This window comes from Colletotrichum gloeosporioides (genome assembly GCF_011800055.1).
Source record: "Colletotrichum gloeosporioides strain Lc1 chromosome Unknown consensus_103, whole genome shotgun sequence".
Classification (NCBI taxonomy): domain Eukaryota; kingdom Fungi; phylum Ascomycota; class Sordariomycetes; order Glomerellales; family Glomerellaceae; genus Colletotrichum; species Colletotrichum gloeosporioides.
The window spans coordinates 543,715-566,008 of record NW_025544748.1 but is presented as its reverse complement, the minus strand read 5'-3'; the positions used below and the strand labels follow the sequence as shown (position 1 = coordinate 566,008).

Below are 22,294 nucleotides of genomic sequence, written 5' to 3'. Positions count from 1 at the left end.
TTACTAAACTACTAATAATAGAGAAGTATTATAACTTTATTAAAATACTAAGTTTATCTAAACTACTTATAACTAATAATAAGTCTTAATCTAAAAATAATATCTTAAGGTTTAATCTTAATTAAGTTTTATATACTTATTTATTTCTTTTATATATAATAACTTTATTCCTTTATATCTTACTAACTAATTAACTTTTATAGTTAGACTTTATATTATTTTAATTACCTTAATTTACTCTTTTTAATAGTTAAATTACTAACTATAAAAGTCTCTTATATAAGAAGTTATCTAATAATAAAGGTTTAGAAAGTAATTAAAGATTTTAATTTTACTAAGTTATAAGTTTATTACTAAATTAGATATCTTAGTTAATATTTATTTATATTAAAATATAATAATACTAATTACTAAAAGAGATATAAGCTTAAGTTTAATTTACTTAATTTTAATTAGATCTTAAAAGTATAAGTTAGAATAAAAGTAAAAAGAGAACTAAACTTTATAGTATCTTCTAATAATTATCCTAGTTAATTAAGTTTATATAAAATATTAATATATCTTAGAACTAACTCTTATAAGAATCTATAAACTCTACTTATTTTAAGGTATTAAGTTTAACTATAAAATATAGAACTTATATTATTTAATTAATATTAAGGAGTTAACTAAACTTAATTACTATAAGTTTAATTTAAATTTAAAACTTTAAAATTAAGTTATTAGTTCTTTTAATTTAAATTTATATAATTTAAAAATAATTAAATTACTAAACTATATAACTTAAGTTTATATTAAGGTTACTTTAAAGTTAATAAGGGTTTTATATTATAATTAGTATATAACTAAAAATTAAAAATTAAAAGTATTTTAAGAAATAAAATAAAATAATAAAGTTAATATAAAAAAGAAGGTATAAAGGAGATAGCTAGGAATAAAGCTAATAGTTATATAATTAATTTAATTACTACTTTAAGATAGGAATAGTTTTATAAAGTATAGGAGGTATTAGTTAAAAGGGGGGTATAAGATAGTAATTAGCTAGGCCTAGGCCTAAGGCCTAAACCCTAGCCTAAATCCTACTTTTATATAAGGGATTAGCTATACTACTTTATAGCCAGGCGCGCCTAGTACTTGTAGCTAGATTAATTAAGCCACTTCACGCACGTTATATTAAGTCTGAGGGAGTAACAGGTGATTACATAATGCGGGATAGAGTGGACCAGGACCGGGCGTTGGCAGTGTCCCTTGAAGCTAATCTTGACTGGGGCTAGCGCTCTGCGATCTTCATTTTGTTAGGGGATTTGGGGGAGGCCAAGGCGCTAAGAGCGAGAGGGCTCTCCCGGTTTGTGTGAAGCTGGAGTGCGGTCTGTTGCTGCAATTGGTGGCGATGTTGTAGCATATCGCCCGGTTTGTGTAGCTACCTTACCTGCATGCTCGGGGCGGGAGCTGCCATGCTGCTCAGGGTAGGAGGAAGTAAATCAATGGCAGTCATGTGTTTGTGTTCTATGTCATGATGGCTTCTATTTAAGTCAGTGGTGGTAACAAAGGAAACGAAACAGTGTTGATGGAGCATTGAAGGCATATGCTCAATTTTAAAGAGGGCAATCCCTCATCCTTAGCAGGGATTGCCGCACTGCCGCAGCGGTGTATGATGCTTGTTTCCGCTGTTTAGTTTGCTGGTTTTGTGAATGGCAGCAGGCCGAAGGATCAAGTGAACCACAGGCAACAAGCAGCAGCAGGCGGGGCTCTTTCCAGGGCGGACGCTAGGGTACCTTACGCAGATGGAATGTGCTCCATCCACCGTGGCTGCCCCAAACAGAAGGTTTGGTTTTACAGTGTTCAGCGGCAGGGCAGCCGTCAAAATCGTCCTTTCCCGTCTGGTCTTGGCGCCCTCCCTCCACCTTCAATTCAAAGCCTTTCCTCATTGTCTCCTTCCCCTGACGACGAGCCTAGTATTATCTCCTTGTAATGAACCTGCCAGCATCCTTATTTGCTTCCTAATAATTTCTTCTCTTCCTCCAATTGTGCCTCTCTTTGGCTCCTCGACGCAGCCATCCTTCCTCGGCCGGGCCTGACACGTCGAGCCTGCATCGCCATCCGACCTCACATTCCTGCGACACGTCTGCGAGACAAGCCACATGCGCCGCCGCCCTTACCCCTCTCGTCGCCTATAATTGTTGCAGACACCGCTACTCCTCCACCGACCACCAGAAACTCGTTTCTATCCCACACGCAACTCGGCGTTGCACGAGACCACCGCAAACATGGCTCGTCCAAGCAACGAAGAACGCCGCCCGTCCTCCGAAGCATTCGACCTCGACGACGAACACAAGGAGCCATTGCTGCCTGGCACACAACCACCGCCTCGGTCAAGGAGGAAAGGGTCTCTTCTGGCTTGGCTTAAGGGAAGGCCCCGAGCCGTCTTGAGAGCCTTCCGTCGTCAACCTCGATCTCTCCCCCGACTCCTACTGCGATATACCTTCATCTTCGCTCTTCTGATCTTCGTCACGACGCCCATATTCTTCCCCTCCTACACCCGCCACCCGAAACATTACAAGGACCTGCGGAAACGATGCCTGGTGTCCGACAGCTTGTCCGGCTGCGCGAACCTCCAAAACGAAAAGGTCTTCATCGCAGTCAGCCTGTACGACCCCGAAGGAAAGATTGCCGGCGGAGAGTGGGCGCAAAACGTGCTGGATCTGATACACATGATTGGCGAGGACAACGTGTTTTTGAGCATTTACGAAAACGACAGCGGCGAGCAAGGCGCCGCTGCCTTGGAGGAATTCAAGAAGAATGTGCCGAGCAAGCACAAGATCGTCATCGACGACCACGTCGACTACAACATCTTCCCCCACATCACCATGCCCGACGGCACCCAGCGACTGAAGCGCCTGGCCTACCTCGCCGAGATGCGCAACCGCGCACTATACCCCCTCGACCAGTTTGACCCCGACGTCGGAGTGGTCCAGTACGACAAGATCCTGTTTCTCAACGATGCCATGTTTGCGCCGGTCGATGCTGCCCACCTGCTCTTCAGCACCAACACTGGCGATGACGGGCGCACACACTACCTCTCGGCCTGCTCCATCGACTTCGACTGGAACGTGTTTACGGAATACGACCTCTACGCCCAGAGAGACGCGCAGGGGTACTCGAACGGCATCCCCATCTTCCCCTACTTCACCAACGCTGGCCAGGGCATCTCTCGCAAGGCCATGGTCTCGCAGACAGACGCGGTTCCGGTCAAAAGCTGCTGGGGCGGAATGGTGGCCATGCAGGCCAAATGGATCCAGAACATGGACAAGCAGCTGCCCACCAAGGACTGGCAGGCTCCGGCGCACCATGTTATCAACCCGGATCACCCCCACAACGCCACGGCCCCGGTGCGCTTCCGGTATGAGCCCGAGGTGTATTTCGATGCCTGCGAATGCTGTCTGTTCCTGGCGGACGTCTCGACCGTGGCAGAGAAGGCCGGAGAGATGGAAACGGGCGTCTTCGTCAACCCCTACGTGCGCGTCGCATACCGGAAGCGGACGCAGCGGCTTGAGCGCTTGGTTCGTCACTGGGAGAGGCTCTTTGCTCTGCCCCAGGGCATCATTACTCACTTCTCGCGGTTCCCCACGCCGAACCCGCACCGTGAGGTGGTGGAGGGTCAGCGGTTCCAAGAAGAAATCTACCAACGTAGGGAAGGGTGGAAGATGGTGGAGCGGACGGGGCGCAACGGCATGTTCTGCGGCGTGCGCGAGATGCAGCTCATCAAGGAGGGGCCGCGCGTGGGCAAGAACTGGGAGAACTGGTACCAGATCCCGTGGGCGGAGCAGAAGCTTCACTTTCCCATTTGAGGCGTCAATGTTGATGATACGGCGTACTGGTTTGGAAGCATCTTTATTTTGGATGGCAGGTATGGTGTTGGAATGAGCGGGTCATGGGGAAAAAGGGGGGGGAGTAACGAGTCTACTATGGGACCTGTATAGATACCACCCTCGTTCACGTCTGCATAATTAGAATTTTGAATAGTTCCTGTCAGTTGAAGGCCCTGTCGTTGCTGGATGCCTGTCTGATATGCTAATCCGAGGGCAGTCACGATTTGGTCATTCAAAATCACCACCGGCGGAAAGATGTGAGCAGCAGCAGATCAACGTTTCGTATTAGACACCCTTCTTTGAGGGCTCCCCTCGGTCGCGTAAACACACGTCACCTGTCCCAAAACTAATCATGCTCGTTTGAAAAGTAAGCCTGCCTTCCCCCCAAGGCGGTAACAACAACATCATCAAAGCAGCAGCAGGCAGACCCTGATTTAAACCCAGCCGTGAAGAAATCCCAGTGTACCCGTAAAATAACCCACGGCCCAAAACAAATCCCTTTAAAACCCGCACGCTCAACTCGGGGAGGGGGAAACAAAAAAGGTGGTATCTCTCATCATTGGGGGGAAAAGAAACACTTCGGGGGTGTGAAGAGGTGAAACGCGCGCGTCGTCAAGTCTCCGTGGAGAAGGAAGCATCGCGTGGGATGTATGCAGTGGAATGAGTTGATGGGACATCTAGGAGGCGACGGGCTCGAGGGCGTTGGCCTTTGCCTTGGCGGTCTTGGGCTTGGTCTCCTGTATTTCTGTCAGTTCCTGTTTTTCGTCCATGATTCTCAGAGAGAAAGAGAGAGGAGGCATACCTTCTTGCCGGCCTTGGTGGCTCCGCCGACCTTGGTCGACACAGACTTGGCGACGGACTTTGCCTTCTGGGCGACGGTGGGCTCCTTCTTGGTGGTGGCGGCCTTCTTCTTGGTGATGCCGACGGGCTTCGCGGCGGCGCTGGTCGCGCTGGTGCTCTTCTTGGGCTTGTCGGCGGCGGTGGTGGTGGTGGTGGAGGAGCGCGGCTTGCGGACGGGGGCGGTGTCGATGACGGGGAACACGCGCGGCTTGGAGTTGCCGGTCTGCGAGCGGGTTCCTTCGCGGGCCATTTTTGCGGATTTTTTCTGGGTGTCGCGTAAGTATTTTGATGGGTTGCTGACGGAAAGCAGATTGACGCGATCAAGGCGAGGTGAATGCGATTGCGGGAGGAGAAGGGGGTGGATTGCGCGACCGTGATGTGGATGGCGCTTTGGAGGGGGTGTTGCGTTGTGTGTTGTGTGGGATGCGCGGTGAGGGAGGGCTTACCTGCGAGACGGGGGTTTGGGGGAGATAGCTTCGGGAGCTGTAGCGGAGAGTTATTTCTGGGTAACGGAAAGAAACGAAGCTTCGCGACGAGGGACACGAAAGATGTGAAGGTGTTTTTTTGTTGTTGTCGAGGAGAGAAATGTGGGAGGTGACGTGGTTTTCGCGAGGGGGTATGGACGGGTTGGATGGACGGGCGGATGGCAAGGTCACAAGGGCCGCGGACTGGATGGCGAGCAACAGAACAGCAAGAGGAGCGGTGTCGGACAAAAACAAAAGGGCTGGGCTGGACCAGCAGCAGCAAGAGGCAGGGGAAATTTGAGTGATTGATGGATGGACGACCTTTGCTGTGCCCTCTGGTGTTAATTAGCTTCCCCTTCTCTTTCCAGGTTAGCGACCAAGGAGGACAAGAATGAAACGGGGGACTTGATGGTGGTGGTGTGCGGCCGAGGCCGTGAACATCAATCAGCACTCGTCAATCAGCCAGCAGTCAGAGAGGGGGAACCAGTACCAGCAGGTCCTCCTCCCACCTTGTCCGTCGCGTCTCTTCCCTCTCTTCTCCATCTTTCTTTTTCTCTCTTGTTTTTCCTTGATTTAAGTTTCTGTGCGTTGCCCTCTGTTCGTCACATCAGGAAACAAGATGATGGCGTCCATGCTCTGAGGGCATGTTCTTATCAGACAACCTACGAAGAGCGAGCGCAGGGACGGCCGGGACGGTATCTCTGTCTCTGACGATAGATGAGCCTGGCTGGCCGGGCGGACGGTCAGATATCGCGCCCCCTTCTCGACTCGACGTGTCTCTAGTCTCCCCTCTTCTCCATTGTCGACATGCTTTCCCCTCCCGTTGTGTTTTCCCGTCATGTTTCATCCCCCGGATTCATCTGCTCATAAACACCGCCCTCCTCGTGTTTTTTCCCTTTCGTAACAATGGAAGAGGAGACGCGGGGGAGCACTCGGAACAGGCGGCTTGCGTCACCGGCACCCAAACCTGCACAACAATCTCTCTGCTTCCCCCAGGTCCTCACAGATTTCAATGCTCTCTTATCGTCATTGTCTCATATCCCACCAAGCACATGATCGTCCGGCTGGGTGTTTCGTATGGGAAGGACAGAGCACGCGACGTTTTTGGCGCGGACAAGCTTCTTTTTTGGCGCGCAATCGCATGCTTGTCTTTTTTTTCTTCATGTTTCTTCAGCGGGCACCTCAGCGCAGCGGTTCACCTGGACCGTGCAGCGCAAGCGTCGCCCGTGACGTGACCTCGGCCATCCATTCCAGCGAATATGTCTTTTTTTCCCTATGTCTTCATCTCGAGGCTGACGAAATTGACGGGTTTGCCGCCTTTCGCGAGAGAAGCACACCGCAAACGAAAATAGAGTTGAGGCACGAAATGAGGTCGGCCGTGACTGTGCCGATCCGCTGAGCTGAAGGAGGCGGCGATAAGGCAAGGTTCTCCACAGACTCAGCCCGTTGAGCACTGACTGTCCTTGTGCTGCTATTTTTGCGCAGTTCGGGGGAACCGTTAGGCTCCACATTTTCCCGCCCTAGATTCAGGGTCTGCCATGTGAGGCTATTCCCAGGTGTCGTCAACGTCTGAGACTGGGACGAAGACTTGTGAGACAAGGGCTCTTACCTTGTTATAACTCCGACTGATAATTGGTGTTCTTTTCATCGTACCTCCTTCTTGGAAAACCACGGTTGCGACTGCGCTGGTTAAGGCCTCAACTCATGGTGGAAAAGCAGCAAGTTCGCACAGACAGTAGAAGTCTTCCAAGCAAATTTGCGGGAGCTGTTCCCCTTGGGTCTCTTCAAGAACCTTTACAGTCGACAATGGAAGCCGAAAGGCCATTTGAAATGGGGAAGATACTGAAGGCTTCAGAAGTTCTTGAAAGATATCGCGGATCGACGTCAATTTCGTCCATAGCCTTGTCATTGCCAAGTTTCCTAGCCAGACTTTTCTCCTCTCTTTAAAGCTTTCTGCGTCGACCTTCACAGTAAACAACAGTGGATTACCTGCAATGATACCCGTGATTGAGATACCAACAGGCCCTTGTTTCCTCCTCCCTCGGCACATTGCTGGAATGGAATAGTCTATATCTTGGAAGGTAAAAGATCGGTTGCAGTCCCACTAGTTGTTACCACTCTGTGCTGGTCGCGGAGCCCATCAATCCTTCCGGACAAATAGAGCCCCCTGTTTGAGCGGAGCATTGGCTCTACAACCGTGTACAGTAACCCCCTGATGCAGATTCCAAGTGGAGATGGCACCAACAGCTACAGCAGACGAGGATTGCCCTGCGAAGAGGGGTACGCAGCCCTCCCGCCCATGGTCGGAATAAAAAGCAAACCTACGGCTCTTCAGGATTAAACTTGAATTCAAGTCATTTTGGTTGGACGACCTCAAAGTATCAGAACCGACATCATGGGCGATCGACAGAATCAACCAGGCGAGAAGGCCGCCAGTCCTCGTCCTACATCGACCTCTCCCACACCTGGACCATCCACCACGGCAGCACAGGCTACGGCTGCCGCCGCTGCGACCGGTGCCGCGCATATCGAAGCCGATGAGCCTGTCGATGATGATGACGCTTCCTCAGTCGCTGGCTTCTCCCGGGTCGCCGAATCCCAAGCCTCTCTGAGATCAAGCATCCTTGACTATCGTCGCGAGAACGGCCGCACCTACCACCGTCTTAGCGATGGCAAATACTACTTTCCCAACGACGTCCGCGAGCAGGACCGTCTCGACATTATCAACCACCTCTGGGCAATCGTCTTCGACGACGGCTTCTGTTCCTGCCCAAAGAACGATGGTGCTAAGCGTGTTCTTGACCTGGGCACGGGCACCGGCGCGTGGGCTATGGATTATGCAGACGCATATCCCGATGCTCATGTCATTGGCGTCGACCTCAGCCCGATCCAGCCGGCCTACGTACCGCCTAACTGCGTCTTCGAGGTTGACGATGTGGATAAGGAGTGGACCTGGACACAGCCGTTCGACTTCATCCTCTGCCGTAACATGATCATGTGCTTTACGGCCGAAGGTTGGGAAACCATGATGAGGCAAGCCTACGACGCACTCGAGCCCGGCGGTTACCTCGAAATTCAGGACAGCCGCTGGCCACTGACCTCCGACGACGGTTCTTTGACGGAGAGCCACGCGCTGATGAAGTGGTCTCGGATGCTGACCGAGGCCGCCGACAAGATCGGACGCCCGATGAACATCACCGAGACCTTCGACGACGTAATGAGGAAGGTGGGCTTTGAGGATGTCCGAAAGACGCGTATCCGCTTCCCGATGTCGCCGTGGCCCAAGGACCCAAAGCTCAAGGACATGGGCATGTGGACCCAGGCGTCTCTGCTCCCCGGCCTTGAGGGCATGTCTCTTGCTTTGATGACCCGCGAGATGGATTGGTCAAAGGAGGAAACGATGATACTCTGCGCCAAGGTTCGAAAGGAACTGAGTGATCCGAAGATTCACGCCTACTGGAACGGATATGTCATGTATGGGCGCAAGCCTCTGGATGCCAAGAAGGAGGATGTCTGATTTTGACCTCGCATGTCCCAAAAAGCCCACACGGGGGAATTCAGGAAGATCAAAGGAAGCCGGAGACTCTAGTGCTACCAGAGCGACTACTTCTTATATAGGCTTGTATATATCATGTTATATTCCATTGTCGTTGTCGTCGTTGTTGGTCGTTGTTTGTCATCATCTGTGATCGTTATCGTTAGTGTTATTGCTATTTTTGTTATTATCGTCGTTGTTGTCATTACTATCCTCGTCGTCGTTGCTAGCGTTATTGCCGCCTTTGTCGTTACTACCACGTTAATTGTTACTATCTACACCACCGTAATCTCGACTACTATCACCCTCGATCGGAACAATCGTCTCGGGAACACATGCAATATAAATACGTAGACATAAGTGACATTATACATCGTTGCAATGGCGTGCGGTGTTAATGAGCAGATTGCTGCAGCGAAGCCACTTATCCAAGAGGGGCTCAACTGCATTGTCTCCCCTATCTGAAGGTAATACCAAGTCTCTTCAGCTTCTTGACCCTATTCAAACAAAGGTACCCTGCCTCTGGAGTTCGGCGAAATACTTATCTGCCTTCTTCGTAACGTCCTTCGAGCGCTGAGTGCCGACTCGCCAGGCGACGAGAGTAAGGAAAGTAAGCCCCACAGTCAACACCGCGAATAGCCAGATATGTTTTGAGACGATGGACTCTCCTGCGCTGGCTTCCCAGTTGAACATGTCCATCGAAAAGATCGCCGCCACGCTTGAGAGCGGTAGGTATATCATGGTGAGAATGGCGATTGTCCTCATCTGCGCACTCTCGTGCCGAGTATCAAAGGCCATGGCTCGATTTGCTTTGGAGATCTCCGTGGTTGTGAACGAGTCTTGTCTCATCTTGTGGTTCCATACCTGTTGCTAGTCAGCTAATACAATCTTCGGGTTTCAACAGGAGAACCCTACCGTTTGCACAGCAAGAGACGTATTGTAGACGACCTTGTTACACTCATCAATCTTATCATCATACTCGCGGATGATGTCCTCAACACGTTTCCTCATATCCCGACCGATCTTTCCCAGCTTTGTTTGCGTTGCAGGACTCTCTGCCCAATTGGCCTCCGGGCCCAGTGATTGAAGCTCCTCGGCAACCTCGTCGATCTCATCTAGGAATTTTGAGAGCTGGCGTTTAGAAGCCTGGATGTGATCAATTAGACTTCGACTGCGCAGGCACACGTTCAAGTAGTCTTTTTGTGTCTTTTGGCCGTCTTCGTCTGCCTTTGGGTCCATATTCCAGGGTTCGCTTTCAAGTTCGTCGGACTTCAGAGTGAACTCGTCCACTAACTGATCAACGGAGAGCACCAATCTCTTGCGCTCAAGTTCAACGAATATACCTGACATCAGTAAGGGGTGGTTCAGTTGCTCATTAGACCTTCGGATTCTTGCTTCGATGTCACTCATTTGTCTCTCGGTGCAGCCGTAGACAACTGCAAACGTGGAGCCGGTGCTCGGGATATAAGTAGACGACAACGCCAAATCGTCTGGTAAAGTTGTAGCCATCCGTGCGGTGAAACCTAATTATAAGCCATGCTTAGCAAAACCTTTGGTCTGCGCTGCGAATGGCTTGAATAATCACCTAGTTTAAGTTGATGAGAATCTGGATCGTGATGTGGCAGGTAGGAAAAACAGGCGACATCTCTCAAAATGGTCCTGGTGATTTCTCTGTGGACATGGAATTCCCTTGTGATGCGGCTCCATGTGGGTTTCGGCATCGGTAGATAGTTAGCCGGCGCTTGCCCTTCCTCTTCAAAGATAGCACCAGCTCTGCTGCACATGCTAGACCATAGAGTCAGCTTACACAAGTCGATGACCGGGAGTGTCTTTTGACTTACATCACATACATCCCTGGGAGAAGCTTGTCCCATGATGGAGATACTCCCGGGGCCTGAAATCCGGTGAATCGATGGTCGCAAGTTGATGGCGATACCCGTAACTTACACGACTGAACCAGTTGTCCCAGTCCTCCTTTGTACTTAACTCTTCTCTAAATGTGCCCTATGTGTCCCAAGCCGTATTAGTCGAGTCTTTGGCGTCAGTAATATGACCCAGTTTCCAACCTACCTCATCGGTACTGAGCCTTCTTAGAACGACCGCTTTTCTTTCTCCTGATCTGAAGAGTTTCAGATCGGATTCACTCCACTCTCTGGGCTCATGAGGGAGATCCATTTCTAACACCGGTGAAAAGTGGTATTATGGCGCTATATAATTGACGAAACACGCTGTATTCCTGAGATAATGCGGGAGCGCAGGTAATCACCTGCGCTTTAAACAGTCTGCTATCTGCACATTCCCCTCTCCGAACCACTTTGATACCTCTCCTCCGCCTCGCTGAAAGCCTGCAGCTTATGTAGAACGCCCTCTGCCGCCCCTAAGCAATCGTGCTTGAAGGCTGTGACGGTTCCAAGACCGATTGGGCGCTCGTGGGATTTCTTGCAGCTCGCGAGACGCATCATTCGACGTGACATGCGTGGTAGTGGAGCAGCCGGCAGCGCCCATGTATGCGTTGTCCGGCGGCCTTTGGGAATAGTACCATGCAGCATGCAGAGAGAGCTCCAATCGCGAGACAAATCACTCGCATGTGCGACCCATACAATTTGACTCTTGTGCCTCTGGTCCGCTGAGCCTGCGTTTCTCCCCCGGAGCCCCTCCATCTTTCATTTCGGACTTTTTCCTCTTTTTTGTACCGAGAACATTACTGCACAGCAAAATCGCAGACACGCTCTTCAAGAACGCAGTGAATTATTGCGGCCCAAGTGCACAATACGGCAACAGCTGTTTTAAACACGTTACGTTATGCAGCATGGCCGATTCCAAGAAGCCTCCATCCAAGGAACCTCCCTCCAAGGAGTCACCAACTACAGACTGGCATCGTGAGACGATGCGAACCAAGTACCACGATCCGGTGAAGCTGAAGGACACCCTGAACAAGATGTTCGGCGAGAAAAATTACAAAGTGAGGGTATTATGAACTCCAAGTCAAATTCCGATGGTTTAGTGATGTCCAGTCTAACGTATGAAACCTCGCAGGTTATTAACAATCGTTACATCCTCATGCTCTCCAGACCGCCCAGACAGGTAAGAGCAAATCTTCCCCCCCCCTCTCCCTCCCTCCTATTTTTCCTCTTTCTGGGCCATGATTACCCATGTACGTTATGCACAAGCAACTGACAATCCTCGACTCAATAGGGTGAAATGGAAAAGCTTGAAAAAGAAGCCAGGGAACACTATAATGAATAGGTTAGTGATAGGAAATATGAGCCCGGCGATGCTGACTTATGTCTTACTGATTATTCGACGTTGAAGATGTCTGGGCTCAAACTGGGAAAAGTATCGTTGGTGCTGAAACGAACTGAAAATACGCTGTCCTCGATGGAAGCAGGACGGTGATTGTTTCATCGTTTCAATAACAAAACTTCCAATTCACTCAGCCACTGAAGCACACCTCTTTACTTCAGCCATCGTGATTTAAGATAGTAGTCCTCTTCAGCCTCGCAAGCCTTCAGTAACTCGTGCATTCTCTTTGTGAGCTGGTTGGCACGTATGCGATTGTCCGAATTGGGCTCGAGCATCCCGTTCTTGATCAATTCCAACAGGTCCCAGAGATACCATGAACAGTCGGGGCGGTGTTGCAGCTCGTGAATCCAGGACAAAACTGATGGCTTGATGTGCGCCCGTTTATCCTTAACCGAGAAGAAGATATCGGAATCGAAACCGTAGATATCGTTCGATAGTCTTTTAGATGGGAAGACGTTTTCGACAGCGTCGAATCCAAGAAAGAACCAGGTGACATACTCCAACAAAACGCAGCCAAGACTGAAGATGTCGGACCTGGGGGAAACTTGGCCAAACGGCAGGTCGAACTCAGGGCAACGATAAGATGCTGATCTTTCAATGTTCCTTGGGTCTTGCTTGGACCGGGATACTTGGGTATGCAGTCTTCCCAAGCCAAAGTCCGATAACGCCAAGAGGCCCGGGAAGCTATTGGAGTGAAACCATAGAAAGTTTCCTGAAATGTGTCAGAGAATATCTCGTTGCCAACAGTTCTTTGCCATACCTGGTTTAATATCACCGTGTCTTCCATATAGGTCTTCATTTGAGTCGCGATCTTCCAAATACCGCATGGTTGGGGCTCGATCGTTGTGAACACACTGTAGAGCTTCGGAGATCTCATGAAACTGCTCAGCCATCCAGAGACAATGACTTTTCTTCCCGACGAGACCTTCGTTACTTTGCCAGAACTTGCTTAGATCGCCCTCAGCCCAGTCGAACAATAGGTAGTAGGTTGAAAGTCCTCCAGCAGCGGGGTTCACGACCTCGAATGTTGCTAGCAACTGGATGAGATGCTTCTTCTTATAGTTCTGTCCAGTGAACAACAAGGAAGACAGCTCCAAGTCGAAGCTGTTTCGGTTGTGGGACGTCAGCTTTTTCAAGGCAAAGAACTCTTGAGGGTGTCGGATCTGACCAGATCGAAGATTAGCTGAGTAACTGGAAAGTCGGGAACACGTAACGTACTCCATGGTCCCCAAAGTCCCAATGACCATCATGAATCTTGACTTTATAGACTTCACTGAAACCTCCGTAAGTATTACCTCCACCAGAAGGAGCATCCTTTTGCGTGGTCTCCGAGCTGTCATCCTGTGTGACTTTGTCGATGATCTCCACAGGAATAATGTCCCCGGTTTCCAAAACGTAATGTGAATGCAATGACGGCTCCCATTTGATGAACGGCGCGTTCAATGTATGAGACCATTTCGAAAAGTTTTCGCGGATATTGGGACGAAGATAACTGTTGATAGTGCTGTGCATTCCGTGTTTTCGACACTTGAGGAATTGGTCTTTGGTGGCACCGGTTGGCTGAAGCGGCAAACAGCTATCTCTCACTCCATCCTTGAAGTGTTTGGCAAAGTCCTCCACCTTTTCAATGCCCACCAGGACCGCCAACAGTTTGAGGGCAGGACCCTTCGACCCGTCTGAATTACCGTAGTATATTTGCTCTGCAAGCTCCATTTTATTCCGCTCCTTTCTGAGACATTGGAGAGTAGATACAATCCTACAAACCGACTCGAAAGTCAGGATTCTGTCGAACTGAGGTTGTGGGATGAATCGCTTCTCTGGCTCTAAGGCATTCGAGGTCTTCGCCTCGTCAAGTTGTAGACCAAGTTGTTCGACTATATCGTCATCATCGGAGTCCTCATTCATCTGCCCATTAGACCCGCTCACCCGAGGAACCGCTTGCCGTTTCCTCTCCCTCTTCAACCTGAATGCGTCTCCTCTGTCAAGCACTTTCTGAACGCGCTTCGGGTCATCCAGGAGAAGCTTTGATGACGGCTTTAGTTTTATGAGCCCCGAAAACTCCTGGGAAGCATCATGAGACATGATGTGATGTCTCCTTGCCGTAGCTGTGGTACGCAGTAAGCTTGCTGACATCTTGACGCTAATGAAAGGTGAGGCTAACCAGCCATTTGAAAGGGCTTATCAGTGCTAGCAACGATTGACTTAATGGAGAGGCTGCAAAGAAGTTGACTCTAGCCACAGTGATGTTGGCAAATGCGAATAATGACAGAGCGGATCGGTGAGTTGTTGAGCCAACAGCGATGGAGTTGGATGAGGCAGCGAACGACGTCAAAGGGCGATGTCTCCGTGGGGACGTGGAAACGGGGCGAGGCCACTGTATGGCTAGAGAAGAGGGCGATCAAAGGTTGAAATAGGCCGCCCGTTACCCAGTGTGCGCTAGAAGAGGGAGTAGCTCCTGCATCCGTGATTTGCTGGACTTATTCTATTCTATCACTCTCTGCCACTACGACTTGGCCTCTTTAGGAAAGCCTCGTCTTTCGCCCTACCACTGCGATGGTTACTTTGCTCAATGATGGGCTTATGGAGAGGAGCGCAGGGTTGATAAGGCCAGGCAGAATAGGCAAGGCAACCGCACGACCGGGTACAGGAGCCACCCAATGGTCAATTGAATGCGCCAAAAAGAGGGCAGATACTTGATTGGGCTGGTACATCAGATCTTGGAGACTGCAGAGCACTCTTTCCACGTGCAAGCGAGGATGTGTGCCTCAATCCACAATGCAAGCATGGTTGATGGGAGTGGAGACTCGAGAAGTGAGAGCTTATGCAGGCCGATTCTCAGCGCTCGCTGACGCAACATATTCCTACATAATCATAATTCAGCTTTTAACTCTTGTTTTTGGTTTGGCGTTATTACTGCACGGCGGTCTTGCTTCACGATCAGTGGCCGTTTCGACAAGTGATACCACGCGATTAGCTACTGATTGGACTTCACGATTTCTGCAAATGATTTTGCTTGGCAAAGAAGAGTCTTTGAGGGTTCATTAGCTGCCAACTACGGGGATTTTATCTACAAAGGCTATCTGTCCTGGTGGAGGTTGTCCATCGCCCGTTCTGTTCCCGAAGTTGCCCAGCCTTCCTGGCGCAGCTTTGTGGCAGTGTATGCACCTCCCTCAGGCGGACCAGTAGGCTATCTGCGTTGTGGGTGTTTCAGTGAGCCCATGATTGCATCCTTCAATTCCAGAGTGTGCCAATATTTGACTCCTTAGGCGCTAGTAACATGATCATCCTGGTCGAGCCAACTCACTTTGCATGAAGGCGAGCGGCAAAGCCGCCTGGGCCGCCTGGGTCGCAAATGAGAGCGACTGCCGTCCAATCAGGGTGCTGACTGATAACACTTCGCCATTTTGTAAACATGACCAGCGGCGACCTGCATGGCCTGGATACGTGCAGTCAAGACAGGAGGCGGTGAGATCCGATGTGATGTTCAAAAGCTTGCTGAATCCTGTTCCCTTTTGAACTATCTCGTGATTGCTGTCTACGCAAGGTGGCAAATCGCAACTTTCCTATGGTTTTCTCCCGGTCGTTTCCGCAGGTTGCTTTGTTTTTCTCGCCGTTGCCTTAAAATATCTTGGGGAGGACAGGCAACTGGGTCGCAAACCTCTGGCGTACCAATTCCTCCAACCTTGGAACTTATTCATAATGTCGAGACAATTGCGATCCACCCCCAAGGTCCAGTGGCAAAGCAACAAGGACGGAAGCAGAAACGCATTCATTTCCGCATCCAAAGTAAGCTCTAGCCAGCTGAAAGAGTACCTCGACTCCAATTACCCAGGAGGATATTCCGTTCAGGTGCGCCCTTCTGGGTGAACGATATGCAGCACCCTCACTAACGTATTCCGCTAGCTTAAGCGTGACAAATTCAAAATCACTATTGTCGAGACATCAATGGCACAAATGATCTAGGTAAGCTTCAAAGGCTCCATCTCGCGCCGAAAAGGTTTAACGCGAGATTCTGCAGCACCCTCGAAAGAAAATTGAATGTGCGGGTATTTCAGCACTAGGAGTTCAGCGATATTATTCCTGTTATGGCGCACTGCGAACCACAGCAGCCGTGACGCCACAATACTGCATACAAGGCCAGAGAACGGCTTCACGGCGCAAAGACCAGGGCGAAATGGAAAACAAGGTTTCGACGTGACAGAGTTTAAAACGTGCCGGAAATAGTCATCAGGTACACACGGCCTCGGAAAATCAGTTCATTTTAGAGCAATCAAGTCAACCACCTTGACAGTGTATCACTTGGACCATCAGGGACTACGTGAGCTTTGTTCATCACCTGGATGGCCAGCCGAGTCTATCTTGCGGAAAGTAAAATCAAATTCTACGTGGCCTCGGCGGGGCTTTAAAGGCTTGAAAATATCAAATATGCTCTGTGTCTTGCTTGTCGCTGAAGATACCAACCACATCCCACAGGTACGTCCAGTAGCAGTCATGACGAAGGCCAGTTGCGGTAAAAGGCGCAATACGCGTAAGAGAAATCAACATCGCGATGTGGATTTACCGATACGCAGGCCCAGAGGACTGTATGACATTCCACCCGAGATCCTCTTGATCGTGGCGAACCAACTGGCCGCCAACTCCCGAACGTCACTCGCTCTCGCCTGTAAGGGTTTCTTCGTATTAATTTGCCCCAATCACAAATTTCCTATGATGGAAGAAAAAGAGATGTTCGAACTTCTTTTGCTCCTCGACAAGGATGCCAAGAGACACTACCTTTGCTTCGGTTGCCTACGACTTCAACCCTTCGAGCGCCATAACAATTCCTGGTATTCCCAGCCTCACCCAGTCTGCGACGAAATCGTCCGTAGGATTGTGAGGTCTTACCACCCATCTTCCTACGATCCCTTCAAGATAATCACAGACGACTTGGGTCTGGTTAGGCTTTTGTGGGTTGAGAATGTGGGAATACTTACGTGGAAGCCAGCCGTTAGGGGGCCCGGGGGCAATGAGCCAATAGTCACATTCTCTGAAGCACATCTAGTCATGAAACGCCACTTTTATGGCCCTGATCATGGGCTCCCCATAGAATGTCTTGAGAGTACTTTCTATTTTGACAGAAGTATTTCCCTCAACGACTTAAAGACGACGACGCACTTTCCCCTTGAATAGCATGTATCAGAGAGAAGATGCAGCTTACGGTTGCGGGGGACTATTCCACAGATTCAACGGCGTCTTCAACCTGCTGCCTCGCTTTCCTCTGCGAAAGACACAACACGATGGGCTTTCATGCACAAACCGGCTGCGAAAGTCATTAAAAACGAACTCTACATCTGTCGTCATCACGAAGTTATCGGCCCTCCCTGTGGATTGGAGACATTTACCAAGGCTATCGACAGCCTCGAACTTCCAGTTTGTCGACATATTCTTGGCTGCTCCTACGTTCAGTGGAAGGGCTCATCAGCTGGTTCGTGCATTCCAGAGTTGCATAACTTACGGATCATTGCAGTCAACCCCGAATGGGATACACATCACGATAAAGGGATTGGATCATGTAGAGTTTGCTTCACAGACTATGAGGTCGCTATTGAGAGGGGAGACGAGAATCGCGGCTGGAGCCTCGAGCTTACGACATATCACAACTTTGGGGACTGTCGGACACCAGACGATGAAGTTTGGATGAGTCTTTTCAGCATGTCTCGAAATTTTCACCCGACCTCAATCCTCGATATTATCGCATTTGACAGGGTTTTGCTAGAGGACTCTCCAGGTAGAGTACGTAAATCTTGGCTCAAATATCACGGACGAAGATGGAAATCGTCTGCCGGTTTGCAAGCTGAATGGAATCTCAACCTTTTACAGCTGATCGAAAAGCGGTGTGTAGGTGGTGCTGCTGTCTGGAAGCGACGGGTCTCTGAGCTCATCCTTGATGCCTCGATTCCCGGGAAGGACAGGTTACAGAAGCCAGAAACTGTTGAATATAGTGAACCAAACTAAGCAGAGCAGATTTAGGCATGCCACAGATGCCTTATTATGTATATTAAGGCCGACATTCAGTATTTATTAATCTACCAGCTGGTCAGGCGTTAAGGTTCTAGTAATCTATAATTAAATCTCAACCTTAGTAGCTCTAGGGGATGTTCTTATAGGTAGTAAATTTCTAGTATATGCCGATAAGGGGCCTTATTGTTATAACTTATTATATATAGATAATAGTTAACTAACCTACTTAAGCGTTAGGTAGCTAGGATAGGATATTTATACTATAGGATTAATAGGAATAATAGGGACTTACTTAGAATAGAAGAACTATAGTATAAGTTATATAATAATAAGATAAGGAAATAATTAGTAGAGTATAGGAAGAAATACTTAGTAATTAGTTAGTATTATTAACTAATTATAATTACCTATATACTTAAGTAATTACTTAAAAGTAGATAAAAGATATTATTTAAGACTTATATATAGTATAACTTAAACCTTACTTAAAGTTAGACTTTTATAACTTTTTAGTAATTAACTTTATATTTATCCTTATAGATACTTTTAGTTTACCTTTATTATAAATTACTTATTAAACTTAAAACTAATTACTTTAACTTCTAAAGACTTAATCTACTATTAGCTTATAACTTATAACTTAAACTATAATCTTAATATACTATTATAATATATTAATCTTTAGTTTCTATTAGTAGACTTTACTATTAGATAACTAACTATAATATTTTAATTACTCTTATTTAGTAAATTAACTATTAATACCTATTAATAGTAAAATAATAAGTATATCTTTATATACCTCTACTAAGTTACTTATTTTAAGGACCTCCTCCTCTTTATAGTAGTTAGTCTAAAATCTAGTTAAAGAACTTAAAGGAGCCCTTATAGTAATAAACTTTAATAATAAAGTAACCTTAAAGAAAAATACTTATAAATACCTTTAAATTAAAGTTAAGAAAAGAGATAATAATATTACTAAGGTTTAAACTATATATAATAATACTACTATAAAACTTTAAAGCTTTAAAGAAATAATATAATAATTAAGAAATAACTTTTAGTATATTATAAACTTAGAAAATAAAGTTATTTAACTTAGAGGATAAAATAGTAATATTAATATTAAAGAATTCTAAGAAGAAATCTATATCTTATATATAGTTATTAATACTATTATAACTCCTACTAGAGGATAATAGAAGTTTAAGCTTAATACTCTAATTATTTATAATAATACCTNTATAATAAAAGTTCTAATAATATCTTTAAATAACTTAAGTTATTTTTAATCTAAGTTAAGAATTATTAGAACTTTTATTATAGAGATTTTACTAATTAAACTAAGAAAGTTATTTATACTACTACTTATTTATAAAGATAAACTTTTAAGTAATTTAAACCTATTTAAGAAGAATTCCTTAAATATAAAACTTTAGATAAATACTTTATTAAGACTTATAATATCTATAGTAACTTTAAGGGATTTAAAGATATTTTTTACTTTCTCTTTTAAAACCTTAATAAGAAATAATAAACTAAAAGAGACCTTATATAACTATAATAAATAAAATTAATTAAAAAATATATTATTATATTAGATAACTTAGTATTTAATTTAAATTTACTAAAGAAATTAAGATCTTTATATTCTATTAAGGACTTAAGAATAAAGTTAAAAATAAAATTATTAAGATTAACTATCTTAAAGACTTTCTTTAGTATACTAACTTTACTATTAAAATTAATAATTAATTTTTTAAATACTATAAAAAAAAAAGTAAAAGATAATAAGGACTAAACTTTAGATATAAGTATTAATAGTAGTTTTAATAGAAGTTTAACTCTTAGTAGAATAATAATAAACTCTATAATAACTAGAATAATACTTACTAAAGTACTACTTATAGATAATATAGTAAACTTATAGATCTTAGTATAATAACTAAACTTAATAATAAGAAGCTTTAAAACCTTAAGTATTATAACTATAATAAATAAGGATATATTATTAGAAACTATAAGTAGCTTAAAAAGCTTCTTTAGAAATTAGTAACTAAATAACCTTAATAAGTTAATATTATTACTAAAATCCTATATATATCCTAATTATAGACTAAATATTATAATAATAACTATTAGATTTATCTTAAAAATAAGGAAATATTAAGATATTACCTAAAGGATAGTAACTTTAAATAGTTTAAGTATAATATAACTATACTAGATATATATCTAAAAACTTTAGTAATAATATATACTAATAATAGTAAGATTTATAGAAGAACTTAAGAATAACTTAATAAGATATTATAAGTATAGTAACTTAAACTAATTCCTAGTTCTACTCTAAAAATAACTAATAGCTAAAACTAAACTAACTATAAACTTCTAAACTAAACTACTTATATAATACTAAAAGGATAGATAAGAGAAAAATCTAATAATAAACTAGATTATTAGTATAACCCCCTAGAAGAATAATAACTATTTAATCTTATAAATAATTAGATTTTTAGAGAAAGAGAAAGCTCTCCTTATAACTTAGATAAACCTTATAATATTATATACTAATATACTTAGGTAGAAATTATTTATAGACTTACTTTTAGTATAGATAATATTAGCTTTAAAGAGGAATCTAAGAAGGATAATATACTTAAACGAATTATATATAAATAAATTAACCTATATAATAATAAATAGTTTATTAAACTCTATAATATATTTAATATAAGGCTAAAAATATATTATACTTTATAACTTAAGACTGAAGATTATTTCTACTTTAGAATTATTAACCTTAATTATTAATATCTTTTTTAAGTATAGTATTTTTTTAACTATTATGAAATCTATATAGGAGATAAGTATAACTACTATTTCTAACCTAAGTAATATAATAATAGTCCTCTATAAAATATCTATATTATATATACTCTTACTAAATAGAAACTTAGAAAGTTTAATAGTAATATTACTATATTTACTTTTAGTTAATAATTTCTTATAGAATACCTCTATAATAAATAAATAAAATAGGATAAATATTAATATAATAAGTATTAGATCTACTATAAGGAAAAAGTATATACCTAGAGAATTATAAAGAATAGACCTTAACCTCTTTAGGTTAGATATTATAAAAATAGCTTTATAAAGGTATAATAGGAAGGAAAATAAATTACCTATTTAAAATACTTAGAATAATTAAAAAACTAAACCTACTTATTAATATAGAACTATAATAGGTAATAAGGAAAAGGTTTATCTACTAAATATTATAAAGATATTAAGATAATATAGAACTTAAAATTACTATTAATTAATAGATAATATTTATATTAATTAATAATAAAACTAAAATAAACTTTATTACCCCTTAAGTTATTAATAAACTAAAAGTACTATAAAGAAGAACAAAATAACTATATTAATTATATATAGTAAAAGGAGAAGAATTTAAGTATAAAGGAGGTACTATTTATAATAAGACTATACCTTTTAAAATAAGCTATTTAAATTAAAAAGAAAGAATCTAATTTAATATTATTAATCTAGGAATATATAATATAGTATTAGGACTATTTTAATTATAAATAAGTAACTTATAGATAGATTAAAGTAAAGGCTAATTCTATTAGGATTATAATAACTTAGTCTCTAAGTAGCTCTATTAAAAATAAGCTTTAAATAAACTAATACTATATAAAATAATAAGATAATATATCTACTACTTTAAGGTAAAAGAAACTATATTATAACTATTAAATATAATAGATCTTAAATAAAAGAATAATCTACTTCTATTTATCTTAGAAGAATATAGAGTTTATAAAAAACTCTTTATAACTAAATTAGAGATTAAATTACTTAAATATATTAGTTTTAATTATAAAATCCCCTTTAAAGAAGGGAAAGAACTATAATTTAATAAAATCTATAGACTTAACTTAATAGAGATAGAAGTTTTAGATAAATATTTTAAAGAAAACCTTAAGAAAGGTTATATTAGACTTTTAATATTACTAGTAGGAAGTTTTATCCTATTTATACCTAAGAAGAATAGAAAACTATAGCTATATATTAACTATTATATATTTAATAAAATAATAATTAAAAATTATTACTTATTACTCCTTATAGATAAGATAAAATAACTTCTATATAAAGCTAACTAGTTTATAGTTTTTAACTTTAAAAGGACTTATAACTTAATCTAAATAAAATAAAATAAAGAATAGAAAACTACTTTTTAGATATAAAAAGGATATTTTAAATAC

The 22,294-nt window shown here is 43.6% G+C and overlaps 5 protein-coding genes across 5 annotated transcripts; 2 read left to right on the top strand and 3 right to left on the bottom strand.

Annotated features, from left to right (window-relative positions):
• Positions 1–2,267: 2,267 nt before the first annotated feature.
• On the top strand, positions 2,268–3,848 carry GCG54_00004004 (uncharacterized protein; the record flags this gene model as incomplete). The annotated part of the gene is made up of 1 exon (XM_045404059.1): positions 2,268–3,848. One exon carries the CDS (start codon positions 2,268–2,270, stop codon positions 3,846–3,848), a length of 1,581 nt encoding a protein of 526 aa, XP_045257259.1.
• Positions 3,849–4,546: 698 nt separating this feature from the next.
• On the bottom strand, positions 4,547–4,959 carry GCG54_00004003 (uncharacterized protein; the record flags this gene model as incomplete). The annotated part of the gene is made up of 2 exons (XM_045404058.1): positions 4,547–4,606; positions 4,672–4,959. 2 exons carry the CDS (start codon positions 4,957–4,959, stop codon positions 4,547–4,549), a joined length of 348 nt encoding a protein of 115 aa, XP_045257258.1.
• A 2,609-nt stretch (positions 4,960–7,568) lies between these two features.
• On the top strand, positions 7,569–8,690 carry GCG54_00004002 (Secondary metabolism regulator laeA; the record flags this gene model as incomplete). Its single annotated transcript, XM_045404057.1, has 1 exon — positions 7,569–8,690. One exon carries the CDS (start codon positions 7,569–7,571, stop codon positions 8,688–8,690), a length of 1,122 nt encoding a protein of 373 aa, XP_045257257.1.
• Positions 8,691–9,209: 519 nt separating this feature from the next.
• On the bottom strand, positions 9,210–10,883 carry GCG54_00004001 (uncharacterized protein; the record flags this gene model as incomplete). Its single annotated transcript, XM_045404056.1, has 5 exons — positions 9,210–9,572; positions 9,624–10,231; positions 10,294–10,537; positions 10,656–10,712; positions 10,779–10,883. 5 exons carry the CDS (start codon positions 10,881–10,883, stop codon positions 9,210–9,212), a joined length of 1,377 nt encoding a protein of 458 aa, XP_045257256.1.
• A 1,280-nt stretch (positions 10,884–12,163) lies between these two features.
• Positions 12,164–14,093, bottom strand: GCG54_00004000 (uncharacterized protein; the record flags this gene model as incomplete). Its single annotated transcript, XM_045404055.1, has 4 exons — positions 12,164–12,723; positions 12,772–13,174; positions 13,230–13,687; positions 13,772–14,093. The coding sequence occupies 4 exons, from the start codon at positions 14,091–14,093 to the stop codon at positions 12,164–12,166; spliced, it is 1,743 nt and encodes a 580-aa protein (XP_045257255.1).
• Between the last annotated feature and the right edge of the window lie 8,201 nt (positions 14,094–22,294).